Source organism: Athene noctua, chromosome 14, assembly GCF_965140245.1.
Source record: "Athene noctua chromosome 14, bAthNoc1.hap1.1, whole genome shotgun sequence".
Taxonomy (NCBI): domain Eukaryota; kingdom Metazoa; phylum Chordata; class Aves; order Strigiformes; family Strigidae; genus Athene; species Athene noctua.
Genome location: NC_134050.1, coordinates 9,422,616 through 9,440,302, shown reverse-complemented (window position 1 = coordinate 9,440,302; position 17,687 = coordinate 9,422,616). Strand labels below are relative to the sequence as shown.

Genomic DNA, 17,687 nt, shown 5'->3' with positions numbered 1-17,687 from the left:
AGTCAAAGTACTGTGTGCTCTATTTAAGTAATGAGCTATTGATTTTTTAATTACTTATTTTATTACCATAATATGAAACTAGTAATTTTCTGAAAACTTGCCTCTGAAATGGACGTTGTTTAATTTCAGTTTGAGATGGGACTGAAATGAACTTTAAAGATTTTACCTATTGCAATTTGGTGTATCCCAGGTGGCAGCGACTGTTCAGCCTCATGTAGAGCTGTACGCTGTACTCAAAGCATCTGTGAAGAAATGCCTCTTCCTCTTGCTTGAGCACAGACCTCTGAACAGGCTTAACGTACTGTCACCTTTGTTTGTCACTGGTAGCTGTACCCTATATGCATTCTGTTGCTAAGTGTTTACAACACCTTCAGGATCAAAGACATGATGCCAAGAAGGCTCATTGTGAGAAGTTCTGACCTACTTTTACATTTGGCAGCTCTTTGCCTGCCAAGACCAGGTAGACTGTGAACAGACCTTCAGCATGTCTTCAGTGAAGAGGTCCAGTCTGACACTGTGATAAGAGAACCCTGTCATGGCAAAGCAAACAAAAAGCAGTACTGCAAACAGTCAGAGGTTAAACTTCTTTCCCCCTCTTCTGCCCCCTTTCCTTGGGCATGCGAAGTGAGTTTGCTGGGAGAAGGGGTGTGGAGGTTGCAAGTTTGGTTCATTTGTGTGTGCATGTTTGTTTTCCATCCTTTTCCTGCTGCTGGTTCTTAGCTCTGCAGCACTGGGGTGTGTGTAGAGAATCAATTTGCTTTCTGTGATTGCTTTAAATAAGCTAAAACTGTTCATGGTGTAAGATTATTGCTGGTCCCCTTCTGGCATGTAAGTGAGAAGAAATGGCTACACATCTGATTTTTTCAAACCTACATTTTTGCTTTACAGGCTGTGATGGAGTTTTCCTTATGTAGTACATGACCTAAACATTATATTAGTAAGCTGTATTTGTCAAATAATAGAAATCAGTTTGTATATTTTGTTACCAAAAATTCATGTTGCGCTTCTTCCCTTTCCCCTCCCCCTTGCATGTAAAGCACAAAACTTTATAAAATTTTGGCAATTTAGTATTCCCACTTTTGATGTATAAACTGAAGTATAAAACAGGATAGTTTATGCAATAAATGTGCTGTACATGAAAAGAAAATCATAGGTGGTTTTCATACTGTTAATCTGAGCAGTCAAAGACCTCTACATTAGGATGAAAGTGAGCATAACTTGAAAATGCCTGTTCATTTCATTAGCTGTCTTTGAAAGGTGAAAAGACCCTAGATGCCTTTTCTTTAGGTTAGATGACTAACAGTGTTGAGGTGAATTGATCCCAAGTTTTCTGAGCAGTGCTTTTGGAACTTCAGGTTTCAGCTTTTTAAGGAATGGTATCATGAAGTTGTTTGGTGTTGTCAACAAAAATGAAAGGATCAGAGCAAGGTTTGATGTGGTACCTAGCTATTAGGCTTCTGAATTCTTTATATTAATGAAATGAGACAAGAGTGGAATTTGAGTAGGGGTAAGAAGGGTGTTTTTTTCAACCAAGCACTTTCTATGATTAGGTTCTCAAAAGTAGTCTTCTAACTTCTGTTAAGCTATTGATTGTTTACAAGGAAATTTGAAGGAAATGGGGTTCATTAATTTGACCCAGTATTAAGAAAAAGGCTGGAGACAGCTTTGCTGTTGACTTCAGTGGGTAAGTGTGGAGCCCCACCTTGAAATTGTGTGTGCTGAAATGAAGAAAAGAAGTCAGTACGCTTGTAGGTTCAGTTAGTTTTTATAACAAGACACTGACGGAGGGCTTCAGCACTACGGTATGGGCTCTGAGGGTTGCATGTTCCATCCCACCCCAATATCCCTGACCAGGAGTATGTTTGGCTTTCTGAAGAAATGGACATTTTCATATTATATCCTTGTCATAGCAGGGGTATTATTAGTAAGAAAAGGTAATGTCTGAATTATACAGTAAATAATAGTAAGTTGAGAGACAGCATTCAGAAGCTGTTGATACTTACGGAGATCATCTGTTGCTCAGAAAGTCATCATTGTGGTAGTTTTAATTCATGTGTGGTGCTTAAATACTCTGTAGTTTGGAAGACATAGTTATATCATCACTTTAGCAGTAACATGCAGTTGCATCCCTCAGCCAGAGTTAGAAAGTCACCAAAGGGAATAGTCTGTGATACATGAAAGATCTGGAGCTTGGGGGCTGTCCATTGGTGTCCTGCTATCATCATTCTTGTCTTTGTTCAGAGCTTTAAATAAAAAGGTCACACCAATTTTTCTTTACTTAGTTTCCTCCTCCCCTTCTGGATTATTAATGGCACCGAAGCAGATCCGGTCTCTTACTGTATTGAATGCTTCAGTGATTAGATTCTGTACAAGACCAGTGGCAACTAGGTTTGCTAGTAAAAAATCAAGAAAAGGACAGAAAACTTGCTTTTATTTCCTTCTATCCTAAATAGTTTTGTAGGTATTTTAAAGGCAACCTAGCAGTGTGTTTTTCAGTGCTTACGATTCATGAAGACTTAACCCCTGATACTGTCTTTATTCAGAAGAATGTCTTGCAACTTGTGCTGTGTAATGGTTTTATGTTAAAAGAGCGTCGAAACCCTTTTTGTCTTTTTTCTTTCTGTCTTTTTTTTTTCTTTGAGCTTATTTTTAGTAACTGAATGTTTAATGAAAGACACTAAACAAAGCTTTTACAGAACATTGCCTGTATATGAAAAGTCCCTTTTTAATGTGGATTTTATGCATTTTTTTTCGTCTACCGTCTACTTTTTTCTTAGCCAATGACAGTAAGATTCCTAAGGCTACTTTCTCTTTAAGGACATATTGCTTACATAAATAGTCCTTTACAGCATCTCCTAGTTTTATAATATTAATTGTTTCTCAGAAGATGGGAAATATTCCTTAGAAATGTGTTTTCCTGATTGTACATGCCTTGTTACTATTTCAATTATGCAGATTCTTGATGCTGTGGAAATTTGTGCTTGATGACGCCAAGGCAGCTGCACGTTGTTAGCATTGTAGGCTGTCAGATGATCATGTGGGATTCTTGCAGCATGCAACATTCAATAGGATTGAAAAAGGGCTTTTGATGCAAGGCATAGCTTTCAGAATATATTTGTGCCTTTTAGTTAGCTAATATAAAATCATAATTTATTATCTTTAAATTTAAAATGCTGCCTCATTTTTCTTCTGGTTGGTTTCATTTTGGCTTCACTAGAAGATGCATCTGGTACATCCACGATTGAGGAGTTTATTAATGATACTGTCATTCAGTTCACTTACTTTTTTTCCTTTTAGAGTCCTAGCTAGCCCACAGATTACATGATCACATGTTCATTCAGTCATTCATATAGAACACAAACCACCATGCATGATTTCTTCTTTTTCCTCTCTGCCTTTTTTATTCCCTTTAAGTTGCTTTGTCATGTTCTCTTTTATCGTTAAGCTTAGTCTTTGTCTTCCCCTCGCTACTATTTGTTCTTTATTTTCACATGCTTGGTTACTGCAATATTATTTGATTAACGGGCTGTGATGATGATGAACCTGCACACTGGAGGAGCAGCTACTACAGTGGTGATGAAGGGATGTAATAATGGTCGCTATCCTCGGAATTCTCTCTACAGTGACTGCATAATAGAAGAAAAGGCAGTGGTCCTGCAGAAAAAAGACAATGAAGGATTTGGATTTGTGCTCAGAGGGGCAAAAGGTATGTGCTTCTGTGTGTGTGTGTGTGTGTGTGTGATGTGCACTGGCATGAAGAAATTTATACATCTCTGAATATAAGCAGGAATTATTCTTGGTGCACTTGGTTGCTAGACAACAGGATTCTCTGTATGCTATACTACTCAGACGGATTTTAGTGGCTTCTGTCTGAAGCAGTTTGCATTTTTACATAGGAGAAGCACTGTATAATCGTTTGGGGGGGGGGGAGAAAGTTTTGTCTGTATTTTTATTGTGTTGGTATATGTAATATTTTGTCATTAATCTGTTTTGTTATGCAGTTTACCTAACTATGGGAAACGTGCTTTCCTTATAAAACCTGCTTCTTTATTTCAAATGTCAGTCTATTTAAATAGGTCTATGAATAGAAATAGACAAGAGAGTGATGTTTTGTTTAAAATAGGTGTGGATCTTCTGCAAGGTGACATTGGTGCAGTTTTAGTATGAAAATATGATCTTTTTTTATATCTTCAGAAGCTGCACGTATGTTGCATGGCCTGTAGTGTGCTCATTTTAAAAGCTGTTCATATGTTAAACTGCATGTTACTTTTCTGTAGACTAAAATCTATAATAATGGTATTCTTAAGAGTTAAAAAAAGCATTTTATTTGATGCTTTGCTTTTTAACTTTTAGTCCAGTTTGCTCCTTCTGTATTTAAAAAAAATATATGATGGTATGTCCCATCTCTTGCTCCCCCTCATTTTACATGGGTTCTCCCTTGCCTTGCTTGAGCATGAAAATTATTCCATATCTTCATTCTTGGGACATCATTTTTGCTCTTCCTGTTCCCCACCCCTAAACCAGTGCCACCATAGATTTCCAGTGTTGTAAAAGCTTTTCTAATTTTAGCTAAATAAAAAATTTTGGAGTTGTACTGACAAAGCCAATAGCGCTACCTTGTAGCTACCCCATTGGCATGAGTTGTCTGTGCATTGAGCAGAGGTTACTCCCTCTGTGTAAGCCCAACAATTTTCCCCAGATTTTCTCTGTAACAGCGAGGGCACCTCAGGTGAAAGACCCAAGGACTTTTCTGCTTGTATGTGTATGTGACAGGGAGAGAGAGGGCTGTTACAAGCCGTGCTGTGCCTCCTTTCCTAAAAGTAATTTCTTCTGTTATCTTCTTCGCAATATACATCTAAATCTAAAAGAAAAATTCAGTTTGATCTTTTTCATCCTTACCCACTCACCCCATCCCCCCAGTTCGGCCAGATGCTCTCTTCTGGCTACAGGACATAATTCATTTTTAGTTGGATGTTGCCAAAGTTGCAACCATTTTTCTAGGCATACAAAAGGGTTACTTGAACAAATACTGAATATCCTGGAATACTCAGAATCCAGCTATTGCTTCATATAGCTTGATTTGGTTTGTGTCAGTAAAGAAGCATGTATTTTTCTCTCTGAATTGAAGACCTGTGGATTGCTATTGCAGAGAGATTGCACTCTGTTCCCAGCATCTTGTTATCCTCTGAGGCAGAGTCCTCTTACTTTTAGCACCCACCATTTTTTAACCATAAATCTGAATGGCCAATAAGAGGCCTTTAGTCAAGTGGTATTTGCAAGCACTCCGTAACTTTCTTTTTTTAATGTGCTATTTATTTTTAAAGCTGACACACCAATTGAAGAATTCACCCCAACTCCAGCCTTTCCTGCTTTGCAGTACTTGGAATCTGTGGATGAAGGGGGAGTAGCATGGCAAGCTGGCCTGAGAACTGGAGACTTTTTGATCGAGGTAGGAGATCCTGAATTTTGATTCTCAGTGCTCTTTTGGGGAAATAGTGATGTTCACTCTGTAGAATTTACTTTGGAAAAAGTGTGTGATGCTTCTGAACAGCAAGTTCAGTGCACTACCACCAATAGTGTGCTTCACTTAATCTATTTCAAAATTTCATGCAGCCTTTAGGAAAGCAGTTAAAAAGAACAACATTGGGTTTGGCTGAGAATATTCTATTTCTTCTTTTTGATATTTGGGAATACGCTATCAGAAAAATTTGCGAGGTTTTATTCTTCTTTGTATTACTGAATTGAAATTTAGATTAATTTCAGTGTTTATTGTAGGCTATCAGCTCTGTGGTCTTCTAAACATTTTGACAGAGTCACCAAAATTCATGACTTTTTATTCAACTATTGCTGCAGTTAGAAATATCAGCGGTCTAGTGCTGTGTAGAAACCATGGAGAATAAAGCAAATTACTTTGGCTTGAAATTAAATATTTCCAACACTGTACTGTAAATAGAATCATACAAAAAATAAGGAACAAATGTTATTGCAATATAAATTACTTTATAAAAAGGTTATATTTAACTGTTTTCTTCATACCAAAAATGTCTTCATGTTTTATATTTTGGAGGGGTTTTGGTTGGTGTTTTAGGGTTTGTTGAAGTAGTTGGTACTCCTTTTTAGTGTTACTGGGCAGTTTGCAACAAAATCATGATTTGGAATTTTCTTCCTCTTCCCCCCACAACCCTTTCATGACTAACAAAGTGACGTGGTTCTGTGAAACTAGGTATTTGAAAATAGGTCTTTCAGGATGGATCAACCAAGTCTTGTCTGTAAGATCTATTGATTTGATTTGATTTTTTCTTCTTCAGGCACAGACATGTTTTGTTAAAGCATTTACTGGTGCTACAACATTTATTTCTGCAGAACTGGCCTTTACATTCAGGAGAGGATCTAATATGCAGCTTTCATTTGTTGTGTGCATTGAACTCCCATGGGGATTGAATTTATATAGTTGCACTGCTCCTTCACACTGTAACAATGAAGGAACAGGCTTTGCAGACTTCGAAGTAGATATCTGTACATTTTTCCTACTGTTTGTTTGCTTAAGAATAAGCATTTAGCAAACTGCTGAACAATAGCTTACTAATTGTACTGATATGTACTCTGTGCAAGGATGCTTCCAAAACTGTGGTTATTGATGTTAGGTGGATTTTTTTAAACAATGCTTTATTTTTAGAAGTTGATTTCTTGTTAGGCTTTTAACCTATAGGCAGTATGAACAGCCTGTACTGTCTGATTTCACAGATAGATTTGATGTTGAATAACGTGTGATTTAATGGAGAGGATTACAGAATAGTAACTATGCATGTGGATTTTTTTAAGAGCTCTGTAGGGATGCAGGAAGTCGGGTGACAGATTCTGCACAAAGCTTTACTGGTTTTCTGGCAAATGGTAGAAGAATTGTAACTAATTGTCTAGACAATTTACTCCTAGCCTTAGCTTAGAAAAGCAGTTAAACATGTACATGCATTGCATTAATCCACACTCTACACAGTCCAGCATATTTGTAATTAATTCTGAAAGAAGCAGTTGTTACATGCAAATCAGATCCATTTCTGTGTACTTTATGTTCATCAGGGTTATTCTGTTCTGAATTCTGCAACTTAATTAAGAGGATATGGTAATCCTGAGAAATCACAACTTTGCTGTTGTCAAAGACCTTTATGTTGGAGAAGGGCGGGGGGGTTCTATTTTATGAACTCCATGTGCAGTGCACAATACTGTCTAGCTGTAGAAAGCCATCTTCGAAGATACTTACACTCATGCAAAAGATACTACTGTCGAAATAGAAATGACTGGTCCACCTGCCCTTCTAGGAATGCCAAGCTACTTTATTCTCCTGTCAAACCAAGAGTTAAATGGACATTACATTGCAGCAAGTGGTTATCATAACTGGTGTAGTTAGTCCGTCTTATTGTTAAATGATTTCTCCCATGACTCTAAAGTTTATGCTGCTGTGTGTAAGTGCCACCTCAACCATTTGTAAGTAATATAATGCATTTATCATAAATGTCACATGAATAATAAAAGAGTTAATGGGCAACTAGGATCCTAATTAGTCCCATTTATAACACTTGCGGCAAGCGTCAGGCTTTAGGGAAGTGAGAGTCATTTGGCAGAGGACAAAATGCAAGGGAGAGCAGATGTTTTGCTGTTGCTCAAGAAGGTTTGGTGGCTTGGGGTCCTGGAGATAAGGGGAACCTTTTCCTTTACTCCTCACTGTGGAAAGACAGGTTTGACAGGAAGATAGATCCTTTCTTTGGAAGCAGGAGAGTTCATGAGCCTAGGTGAAGAGAAGGCATCATTTCTTCATGTGTAATTATGGTCTCTGGATCTTCTGAAGGGGGTAAAACTTTGATATCAGCTGCTGAGCATAATAAAGTAGTTCAGTGTTGAAGATGACGCATGTTGAGCCGAACAAATAAAAAGGTCTACACAGAAAAGGAAGAAAAGGTGTTTTGCTTCAGTAGGTAAACATAGTGGCTATTTGCTGCAACAGGGGTGGCACAGTATCATTTCACTGATTTTTTATCAAGTTTGCAGTTTTTCTGAAAAGCCACATGATACTGCTTTGTCCAACATGTACAATTAATTTTAACATGAGACTTCAGAGATTAACCTTAAACTTGCCTTTGGAAATCACATTCACAGACTCTTCATTAAAATTTCAGACAATATGTGGCTTTTTTCCTTGCTTTAAAGCCAGTCATATTTTTTGTGATAAAAATTGTAATGTGTGTAGAGGCTTTTCTGGATAGAGCACAAACAAAATGTATTGGAAAAGTGCATGGGTAGTTTTAGAGCTGTAACAGTTAGCTAGAGACAGCTGTCATTATATGTGGATTTTCATAAGCAATTCAACAGTGATTTTTCTTAGCTTTGATAAACAGTCAGAAATGGAGTATGGTTATGTTTTGGTTGTTATAATTGAGAGAGCTCATATAGCTTGCCCTGTTTGCTACTTTTCACTATTTTAGTTGATGTTTTCTTGAGGTTTGGTATCCACCTAATTAAAAAGACAGATTAAAGTATAGCAACATATAAGGACAAGTGCTATCCAACCTAAAAATTATGGTTTCCACTAGAAGGGGATTTGAAAACCAACAACTATCATTAATGTATACACCAATTTTAAAGCCGTTGTAGATCGTTGTTAAGTCATCAGAGTGACTGGGTTTCTATAGTACACCTGCTCAAGTTTGCAAATGCTTGATCAGAAAAAATTGAACCATAAGCTGATTTGATTTGTTACTTGAAATATTTGAAAGAAAGTATTGTATTAGCTCTGACCATAAATCTCTTATTTATGAATAATCTGTTTGTGCCTAACCCTTCGTTACCTTGTTTAGTGTAGTAATCAAACTCAGTGTAAATAGAGGAACCATTGAATACTGCTGTCCAGAGAGTGCTGTCTTACAACATGACTTAAGTATTCTTGAATTTGGAGTTGTTTTTTCTTTTGAGATTTGCTTTGATGACATATACAAGTAAAACCATCTTCAAATAAAGCGATTCATTGAAGTGGAAGAGGTTTATTAACTCAGAATAGCTTTTTTAGTTCCTTTAGTTTAGTAGAATGTAGACTATCTCAATGAATTTAAATCCAGTGGATTATTAACTATTTTTTATTTTTGTATCCATGACTGTACAGCTGTTTTGCAGGTGTGGCATGATGTGATGTGTGGGGATTTTCCACCTGCCACAGAGCATATCTCATACCAAACAATAATGTTATAATATGAATACTTAGAAAGTGAATAATTCTGCACTATTTTACCAGAATAATGCATTTGTTCTCTAAATGAGGCATTGCATTTTGCATTATTGTGCCATAAAATCACTTATTTTTCCAGATAAATTGAAATGTTATTGTCTTCAGAATAGGATGGCTGCTTATTTACATTCAGTTAAAATGTAAACTAGATAAACCCAGTGTATTATCCATTTTAAAAAAAAGGGAAGAAAAAGAAAATAAAAACAGGGAAAAATTCAAGGTTTGATTTGAGGATCAAAACCAGAGATGGCAATAGGAGAAATCTCATCATTTTGCTGCAGAGCAGTTCATTTGGTGCTTGTACTAAAGCATGCAAAATGGTCTGTAGTATAACTGCCTGTATTCCTTCATCCTCAAGAGCTTACAGAATTTACTAGTACAAACTTTTCTTTAAGTACTGATAGGTGAAAAAAAAGATATTTTATTATAGACAGCACTATTTTAGCATTGCATTAGATAAAGATATCTGTCCTCTCCATGTAGGAAGTAGCCGTAAGTTTAGGAAGACTTTTAAAATACCTGATGTTTTTTTCCTAATAATACACACATGAGTAACTTTAGATTCATGTTTAGCAATAGGATAGGTTTTTGGCTTATTCCAGTAAACACTTTATAAAAACTTAAGATCTGATCTGGAAAGCAAGCTTTTGACTTTACTCTTGTAACTTAGACTATAGTCATTATGAATATTTTTGGCAAGCACAGCAATGTTATGTCTTACATTTGTGTTCAATGGCTGGATGAAATCGTGGTTTTACAAAGCCATCTGTTACTGATTTAAATCCTTTTAGCAACAGAGAAACTTTCCCATCCTTAGGTAATCTTCATTAATTACCCCGTGGCTAAGTTTTGTCATATTTCTAGTGTGAATTTCACTAGTTTCTGCCACCAGATAGGAATCTTTTTTTTTTTTCTTTTTGAGGCAGGTACATGGAGACCATGGGGTTTTTTTCTCTCTTGGAAATCAACTGAGGCCTAGTTAGCGTCTTTGTAGTAACATGGATTATCACATTGCAATTTTTTGCATTCGTTTTCTGAAAGTTTGTTCATATCCTCCCAAAAGCATGGACACCAGCTCCATGGCTTAGTAAGACCCCCTCTAATACTGCGTGTAGGAAGAAGAAAGAAAAAACCAGTAATATTCTTACATTTTTGTATACTGTCTTTACCTCTCACACTTAGGCCTTTTGGTGGACCAAAAGAATAAGGTCCACCTTAGTTCACTGTCTTGCATTAGGGGTTTTTTGTTGCCAATTTATCTGCTCCTCCTTTTCATGGTAAGCAGGAGAGCGACCAGGCTCATTGCGGGGTGCCCTGAGCTGTTCAGTTCCTAGATAGAGCCTATCTTGGGTTTTGGTTCAACTGCACAAACAATATTCTTCCATGTTTTTAAAGACGATAGATTTACCAAAACTTCATTGGTAGTGCAGTGTTTCAGCACATAGATATATATGTAATATATACTGAAAGTATGTGTGCCTGCATGTATACAGGTTATTGTAAGGGTAGCAGGGCTGTCACTAACCTGCAGGTCTGAGGTACAGCAGATCTTTTACACCTAGACTGGGCACCAGTATTTTTAAATCTGTATATTTAATTGACACATTAGAGGGAAAAGGTAATTTCTGTTTACCAGTTAGTTATCATCCTCTTGGTAACATCTGTAAATGATGTCTATTAAGCACAAACATACTCCTGACACTTCTTAAAATGAAAGTTGTCAGAGTCCAATGGAAACTTTCTTCCTGTTCTGGTTTTTGCATTCCTCTGATCAAGCATTACTGCAGATGTATTGGAGACGTGGGACAATGGGGTCTTGGGAAGAAAGCAGCTGTGGTACAGGTGTTAACGTCTGGTGTATCTGCGCAGTCTTTGATCTAGTGGATTAATTTTTCACTTGATGGAAAGGTATTTTGCTTTCTTTCCACTTAAACTCAGTGAGTGAGGGTTTGGGTTTGGTTTGTTTTTCCCTTAATTTATGTTTTTAGTGGATGATGGCAGCTGAATGAAATTATTGTGCCTTCAAAGTGCTTTGGATCTGCATGAAGCACTGTAGAAAAATGACAACTATTTTGGATTGTTCTTTTTATCTGTTTAAATGCAGCCTCTAATCTGTAGGAAGTGATGGTATTCCAAATGTGCTCAGTGTGATCATAAAAAAGATGGACCAATCTTGTTTAACTCTAAAAATACATTAATAAGACTGTTACCTTTTCGGCATAGATGGAAATGGGCAGACAAAAAAGAATTTGGTTCTTACAAGAGCTCACTTATTCACGCCTAAGCAAATAATATGCTTTAAAATAAGACTGAAAAAGCAGACAAAAATGAAATCACGTTGCTGTTGTGAGACATACAAAACCGGCTGTGAGCAGAACTGGGAAGCATTTTTCTTTAGCTTTGATTTTACATGAAGTGTATACTGGGCTTGTATTCCCAAGGTGCAAGAGAAAATAGGGGTATTTATCCCATTTCCCAGAAATGTAACAAGTACCTGTTTGATACTGAGAACTGATTTTTATGCTTCTTTGAGAGGAGGATTTGGAAGAAATTTTGGTGCTAATGGCAGCAACAGTCAGAATTAGCTCTGGGCCCATTCAGTTCTCCATTATCAGTTTTAAGGCATTTTCACCTAAATGCCACAGTATTTTTAAGAGAAGTTTGCTAATATTTCTATTCTGAAGGATTCTGCCGAAGCTCATGGGACTGTGTGTGGAGTGTGGAGCTATCCATAGGGAGCTTTCTGACTTCTTGTGGATATGAAAACCAATATTTCCCTGACTTTCTACTACAAAATCCTCTAATAGCAAATCCATTTAAAGAGAAGCTGCTTGTTATAAACAGCTGCTTGTTATAAACAGCCAGTTCTTGGCCACCTAGAAGCCATCCAGTGGCATCCAGCCATCCTGGCCAGTGTTTCACATAAAGCACAGCTATGGATAGTCTTCACTTCTCAGATGTCTGTGTGTCCTCTGTTCAGATAATACAAGAATAATACAACTCTGCCATTTCTAGCTCTTAGAGGTTAGAGGTTAGATATCAAGACTAATATCACCATATAAAAAAATGCCCTTTTTAAGGTACAGTTTGGACATTTCCAGAAGACATTATATTAAAATTAATTTCTCTGAAGCCTGTTAGCTTTTTTTAGTCTCTTGATACTATGGAAACCTGGTTGCCGGAATGGAGCTATATGAAAAACAGTACTTGTGCTTGATATTTTAGGGAAGAGAATACAATTTCTTTTAATTGCAGGATGTTGCTACAAACCTGCAAAAAAATTACAGGTGAAGGAAAACAGATGAGTTGTTTTAAATAGTGAAGAATTAGCTGACAATATCCTATTGTTGTTGAATGCTACAGTGGAACTTATCTAATACCTGGAATTGTTTTGTTATTTCCTTTTTTTCTTTTTTGGGGATGTGTAAGCATCCTGCAAGCAGGAGAAGTACTGTAATGTGGAGTTGCATATGTGTGTACCTGGCTTTTTTATTTATTTATTGCCAGTTTTCTTATTCTGAGGCTGGCAATCAGTTTGTGTGATGCTGAAAAGCTAAGTTCACCTGCTGGTTGTGTTTCATGAACCAGAAGTCTGTCCAGAGGTTAAAAGGAAGTTGCTTAACATCTGATGATCACATGTTTCATGAGCAATAATCTTAGCCTCTCTTCCTAGCCGTTCATGCTTCCCATCCAAAATATCTAGTTTTCTGAAGTAATAGTCTCATTCACAGTCTCAAACTTTGGAAAAATATCTTTACTATCATCTCCAAATCTGAAAAAGCAAATGAAAATACAAGTATTTAACATGTATTCTATTTCTAATTCAGTTTTCATGGTAGGTTTTCACGAAAATCATAATCATCTAATCTATACTGTGGAATGGGGTTCCTAAACTGTTCTAGATGTTTCAGAGAGGTTAGATTAACCACTTCATGTTGGTATACAGAACAAGCTCCCCATTGCTTTTGTGTGGATGCCAGTAACTGCAGAAACAGTCTGGATTTAGGAGAATTGTGAACTTCTGAATCTGATCTAGCAGAAGCTCTGCATTCTTTATTATTTCTTTTGCATTCAATTTCCAGTATGTGTCCTCTATAGAAGGGTGGCTGTGGGTTCAGATTTAATCCGTTAATTACTTTAGAAAGCAAGAGAAGGCTTCCCTCCCTATTCCTTTTGTCATCTTGCTATGGCTGTAGATACAAGACAAAATCATAAACTTCTAACCTACCTCTCAGTCTAATTCAGGTCCTTACACAACATTAGGGTATGTACAATGAGTATAGGGGTCTGTCTTCTATAATGTAAAATAGATGTGATCAAAACCAGGACACACAAGGCAACATAGTTTGACAAATGATCTAGTGAGAGGCTTGCTGATTTTAATAGATGGGGACATTCAGTGTTGGAAGTATGCTAAGCTTGATCACAGTGGTGGTCATCCCTCAGAGAGAGCTGCTGTGCTCCTCTGAAGTTATTGTACAACTCTGCAGAAGACCAGAAACTAATGGCAGAAGTTGGCTTTCCAAGGAACCCCTGCCTCATTGTCTTCTGCTACAGTCAAAGCATTTCCTACAGCTTGCAACTGTGAGACTCAGCAAATTTATCTAATAAGGAAATTGAAATATACTTTAAATAAATGAGATTAGAAATAACATTTTATATCCTATTGTAACACTAATATGAATCTTTTCAGAGACTCTTGTATATGACAATGGATAATAATAATCCTTTTATCTCTACTATTTCATTTTTGCTTCACATATTCTGGCAGTAATATGGGGAGCTGGATTTCTAGTTCTCCTCATCTTGTGGTACAAAGCTTTCACTTGTAACAAAAACATTATTTCTCCATGGTGGGAGTTTTGCCTGTCAGTTTTCGAAATAGGAACTCCTGGATAGTGTTGATAACAAATGACAACTTTTCTGTTATGGGCTGCTGGATGTGGTTGAACTTGAAGGTTTCTGAATGCTTTGCTGACCAGAGCACTCAAAATTTTCCTAGGAAATACATCAAAGTCTTAATGGAGTTTTTTCAAGAATGGGTAAATAGGGTGAAAGGGTAAAGGTAGGTAGCTAAATGTGTCTTTATTTGCAGATGAAGAGAAAATTTAAAAGCATGTATGTACATAAAAAAAGAAGTCATGTAAGAGTTCATTTTCAACCTGGAACAAAAAGGGTTGTTTCTGGACAAATATCATGGTTGTTTAGATACTCACTGGAATAAAGAAGAGAGTTAAGAGATGATCGTGACAATCATGGGCAGGGTAAGTCATTGCAGAGATAAACTTCACCTTGAATACCCATGATTTAGTAGTTTGATAGTCGCTAAAGAATTGTCATTAAACGGAAGAAAACCCTTTTATAAACACTTGGCTTGGACTTGCACTGGTGTCATATAACAAAGTGTTGTAAACTTGCATTTATCTGATGCCAGCCTACATGCTAAAATAGATGAGGAAATGTGTGCAGCTCATGCTTTGTACTCCCAAAAGCATATCTATGACCAAAGCCCTGTATTAACTATGTTGTATTTTCTTTTAAAGAATTACAAGCTGCAAAATCAAAGAATCCTTTTTCTTTTTTAATTCACGGTATAAATCTCTCTAGTATTTATATTGCAATTCTTTCTTCTGGAATTGTTCTAACAGGCTTTGAACAACTGATACTGCTTTTAATGGAATCAACCTGTGGCTTGGCTTTTCAGCACTGGATAGATTTGTGTGAGGCACTAGTCATTGTTGACAGACTTCTAAATTGTTACCAGTGCATTTCGTGTATTTATTTACACTGAGGGTTATTATGACTCAGTTTAACTGCTAAATTAAAGAGAGAACTGTTTTTAAATGACCAGCAAAACATTTATTTTAAGCATTTTTTTTAAGTTCCGTGTTAGTTTTTTGCATCTAAATATGCATTGTTGACTGTGCCTGTTATGGAGCTGGCTTTTATAAAAAATGTAGATTAGGAATTGAATGTGTTTCATCTGCGAGTAGATATTTAGTTCCCATAATTCCCTGTGCGTTTTTAGAATCTGTTTGAGATATTTTAGTAGAAATCAAGTGTACACCTAACAAATTGATTGTTCTTCAGAGTCAGAAATGGTGTAAGCACCTCTTGTCCAGGTATCAAAGACTAGGATTATTTATCCCCAAGTCTCATTTTTCTGCAGCCTTTTTTTCCATTTCTTCTCCCTATCCCATGCAAACCTCTTCAGAAGTGCTGTTCAGTTCTTTACACCTTTTGCTCCTTTCTTATGGTGTGGGCCCAGCTCTGAGTGCTTGAACTTGTCCCGTTGGGTCTCCCAACGGTGTATTGCTGTGTTCTGTTGTGCTTACGTAGCATATTGATTGGGTAGTTTTCTCCAGATGAGTCTTGTTCCACCTGTAAAGGTGTTAGAACCTCAGTATTGAGACAAGATGCTCCTCTTTGGCAGCTCTCAAGGAAATGGCCTGTGTCTTGCCAGGTAGCCAATAATGCAGAATGGGCTACTGCTGCCATTTTAAGACCTGCAACATGATATCCTTACAAAGTCGTTGGGATAACTTGCAGAGTTCTGTGAGGCAGAGTTCCAGCTTTCTGTGTCATTTGTGATTGCCTTATCCAAGTGTTCATGTTTCAGCTGGTTTACTGCAAGTGGAAACATGGGATTTGAAACTTTCCCATGATAGGTAAATACTCTGATGGCTATGAGTGGTGACTGGATCCTCTATGAACTATTCAAATGCACCTATTCCAGCTATGTTTAGTCTTGTAATTTAGTCACTGACTTTTATTTTTCCTATTTCAAGGGATATTGAAATGAGAGCTAGATTAATTGCGTATAGATTAGGATATATTAATGTTAATGTTGACTGTCACAGGAAAAGAAAGGCTGTTTAGGTAGATTTTTCTATCTCTGAAGAGGTTATATAGTTCATAAGTTCTTGTGTTTAGCATCAGAAGACAGGAATTGCTTGGAACATAAAGAATGTGAATGGGTACAACATGTTACACTACTGTAAACTCATCAAGAATACCTTTTGCAACCAGGAATATTCTTGACTTTCTAACATTACAGAGGAATTTTTAATAAGTGAGCGTCCTCCTTCATTTGCATACTAACCCATATCTAATTTCTAGATTACTATTTAAACATCAGTTTGCCTATCAAAAAAATTTGATGTTCTATATACTCTGTTTTGCTGCTTTTATTGTACAAATGAATGTCATTAATCCTTTTTAATTTTGTTTTTAAGATCTTTTGATGTAGTGAGGTGTAAAAGTTTTTGTTTTGGGTTTTTTTTTTAGTGATGATCTTGTATGCAAAAATGATGCTGCTAGGCAATTATCCACCCAGAGATTTTTCAAGTTACTCATAATAAACACCAGTGAGATGACAGCAGTTTTGGGTAGATGCATGATCCCATTCTAAGTATTGACTTTCAAATTGGGATCATTGTATAAATCTACATTTTAGAAAATTCTGTTTATTTACAGGAGGGAAGTATGTAAAACTAGATGAATGAAGATACTAGAATTAAAGTGAACCCACTTTCAGGGTTACCACTTCCGTGGCTGTCAGCAGAAAGAATCAAAGGCTGGTTTTTGCTCACACTGAAAGGTTATATACGTGAGTTTAAACTGTTGTAGAAGCCAGCCTGAATTTAGACAGCTGATGTATAAAACTTCTAATATTCATCTTCAAATATTTTTGTTATAAATCCTTAAAGCAAGGAAAAAACATATAGATTGAAGATTGTCTTTTGTTAAATCTTGGTTTTACTGGGCTCTGGCAGTACGGAGAAAGATATAGTACTTAGCCTAATGCCAAACTGTGTTCATATTTTGAGCTGACACTGAGCAATGGCTCAGTAGTGTGCTTTATTTATTTTCAGACATACTTGTTGAGTCTGTTAACATTATTGGCTAATTTTTCATATTGGCTGGTTTGACAGTTGCCTGGCATTTCTGTCCTCAAAAGGTCTTAAAAGAAAAAATACTAATAGTTTGGTTTTTTAATTTGGTGGGGCTTTTTTTCCTTCTAATATTTAAATTTCATCATTTTCTATGGATGGGAAACAGTTTCTAGCCCTCTCTGATTTTGATTTCCAGTCCATAGGGTTCTGAACAGAGAAATACTGCTTTCAATAAAATATGCCATGTTTGCACAGCAACTTCTTTTATTGTTCTGTAATAATATGTTTGGAAGAAGTGTCTCTTTTGAATTATTATTTTAATTAGTTTTAATTCACTTTGGTTATTGTCCTCTCCTGTGCATACAGGGAACAGTCTTGCAACAAAGTTTACTCTGAAAACTGCCCCATTACAATTATAGACATTAAAAAATTACATATCAGGTCCTCCTGACAGTACTCATTGCAAATAGAGTAAGATGCTTTGAAGGTTTATCTTCTCTCAGACACGCTGTTACAAA

General features: G+C 36.5%; 1 protein-coding gene across 10 annotated transcripts in view; it reads left to right on the top strand.

Annotated features, from left to right (window-relative positions):
• The window catches only part of SHANK2 (SH3 and multiple ankyrin repeat domains 2), a 362,639-nt gene that overhangs the window by 213,742 nt on the left and 131,210 nt on the right, over window positions 1–17,687 (top strand). For 7 of the 10 annotated variants that reach the window (XM_074918532.1, XM_074918533.1, XM_074918531.1 and 4 more), the window contains 2 exons: window positions 3,624–3,706; window positions 5,325–5,449. In XM_074918532.1, the coding sequence (XP_074774633.1) occupies window positions 3,624–3,706; window positions 5,325–5,449 (208 nt within the window). Of the gene's footprint in view, window positions 1–3,531; window positions 3,707–5,324; window positions 5,450–17,687 lie in introns of those variants that run through there. The other 3 variants (XM_074918540.1, XM_074918538.1, XM_074918539.1) reach the window with 1 other exon arrangement.